The sequence below is a fragment of the Belonocnema kinseyi genome, chromosome 10, assembly GCF_010883055.1.
Source record: "Belonocnema kinseyi isolate 2016_QV_RU_SX_M_011 chromosome 10, B_treatae_v1, whole genome shotgun sequence".
In the NCBI taxonomy this organism is placed as follows: Eukaryota; Metazoa; Arthropoda; class Insecta; order Hymenoptera; family Cynipidae; genus Belonocnema; species Belonocnema kinseyi.
In genome coordinates, this window is record NC_046666.1 from 65,660,681 (window position 1) to 65,662,860 (window position 2,180).

At 31.4% G+C, this 2,180-nt stretch overlaps 2 protein-coding genes across 2 annotated transcripts in view; one reads left to right on the forward strand and one right to left on the reverse strand.

Annotated features, from left to right (window-relative positions):
* LOC117182268 (lymphocyte-specific helicase-like) overlaps nt 1-1,261 on the forward strand; it is a 25,501-nt gene extending 24,240 nt beyond the window's left edge. The window contains exon 6 of the mRNA XM_033375381.1: nt 919-1,261. Coding sequence (XP_033231272.1) covers nt 919-1,182 — 264 coding nt within the window. The 3' untranslated portion in view covers nt 1,183-1,261. The remainder of the gene's footprint in view (nt 1-918) is intronic.
* LOC117182272 (receptor-interacting serine/threonine-protein kinase 4-like) overlaps nt 1-2,180 on the reverse strand; it is an 87,346-nt gene that overhangs the window by 30,209 nt on the left and 54,957 nt on the right. The gene's annotated exons all lie outside the window — the stretch shown is intronic.

Consider the following 2,180-nt stretch of genomic DNA (forward strand, 5'->3'; position numbering starts at 1 on the left):
AGTCAAGTTCAAATCTTGGGCGCTTAGCGTTTGATCGCTTCGAGAAGCGCGCAATATAACTCATTGGTTTGGCTAAACATATTACTGACTACTTTCTGATGCATGATTGTTATAGTGACATCGCTTTTGTCGCTAAAGTTACTAGGATTGGTTTTATTCGCTGTTCTTGAGCGCTTAGCGTTTAAACCTCTTGCGAAGGTTAGAATGTTATTATCGGTATGTGCGCACTAGTTACTAATGTTACTTTGGGTACCATTTCTGCCTTTAAAGAAGTGATTAATTAGTCAAGTTAAAATCTTGGGCGCTTAGCGTTCGATCGTTTTGAGAAGCGCGCTATATGAGTCAACGGTGTAGGCGAAAATATGACAGACCACGATCTGAACCGTGATTTCTATGTTGACATCGCTTTTGTAACAAAATCTGTTGTTCGTTTTATTCACTGATCTTGAGCGCTTAGCGCCGCATAGCGCTAAAAATGTCCATTTTTTTGGATTTTTTTTACGGATATTTCGTCCGGCACTTATAACCTTAAAAATTACAAAGTTTCAGCTAAATCCACCGAAAGCCATTTTCCCATACATTTAGTGCGGAGTCCTTCATAGAAATAATTGGCAAATATCCAAAAATGCCTCTTAATTTCGTTCGAATCCCTGTTTTTAATATTATTTAATTATTTAATTCAAAGATGATGCTAATATATTTTTAAATATTTTTAATATAATTTGTCACTGCTTTCTAAATTTAACGATTATTTTTAAATAGGAAATGTTTGAAGGACTTCGTACTATGAAAAATTATACCTTGTAAAAAAACCTAGAATTGTCAACGTAATTTTTTTGTCCAGGATTTGAGTAGATACCCTGATAGTGTAAAGTTGACATAAAACAAACTAAAACTGTTAAACACTTAAATTTTTAGAATCCACAAGCTGACATCCAAGCCATGGCACGGTGTCACAGAATTGGTCAGTCGAAACCAGTCGTTGTTTACAAATTCTGTACAAAGGGTACGATCGACGAGGAAATTATTAAGCGGGCTGATGTCAAGCGTAAACTAGAAAAGATGGTAATTTCAAAGAAGGATATCGGCTACAATTTGAACAACAAAGACAATCTCTTAAAGCTGAAGCAACTTCTTGGATCCAACGATTGCCAGGTTGTTTCCTCTGAAAAAGATGGTTAGTTTCATTCTCATAATTTATATTTTTAGTCCTAGTGACAGTTCGAACAAAATTAAAATGAAAATTAATCGCCAAGGCTCTGATTAGCGAAAAAATGGGTCCTCGAATAATAAGTCAGTAGGATTTTGGAAACACGTGAACGGATAACTGCAATATATCAATAACAATACATATTCTGGTATTTTGTTTGAAACATATTTTTAGGTTAAAATATGCTACTGCGAGTACTAAGCGTTTTTTTTAAATTACGTAATTATCTAGTATAATTAAATAGAACTTTTATAGATTCGACCAATTTTAAACAGAACTATTTAGGATTTAAATAAAACTTTTAAATATAATAAAGTATGTTGGTCTGTTTGTCCTCATTGAAGATTCTTTAGTTTAAATTTGATTAATGATTGTAAGTACAAAAATTATTACCGGCATTTTTCACTGCTTTTTTGCAAAGATTTCTGAAGCGAGGAAAGAATTTTATTTTTCAATTGATTTTCTTTTGTATGGCGAAATGTAGGTAGACAAAATTAATATCAATATTTTTAAACAGCTTTTAAAGTGGTTATATGAGACAACTTAAAATCAGAAGTGTGTGGAAATTAAAAATTTAATCTAGAAAGTGTTTTAAATCGAATGATATAAAATTTTCACAATTAGAGAATTTCAAATATAAACCTTTGATGTAGAACAATTTCTTAGTTATCAGTTGTAAATATAAGTATTCAGGTATGTAATTTTTTTATTAATTAAGGAGACCCTGGCAGTTGATGCGACTATAAACATTCAATTAATAAAAAATTAAAAAATTTTGTTTTAAATATTTTAAAAACGCATATAAAAAGTTTAGATTATTTTACTGTAAAATAAATTCTAAACAATTGGAGGTTAATCGAAATCATCGAAATTTACAGTACAGTCTGTCAAGTTAAAGCGTGGGTGGCTTTACTCGCAGTCGGTAAGGTGTATCGACATGATTTTGGTGTCAAAATATTAAGAAGAGCTC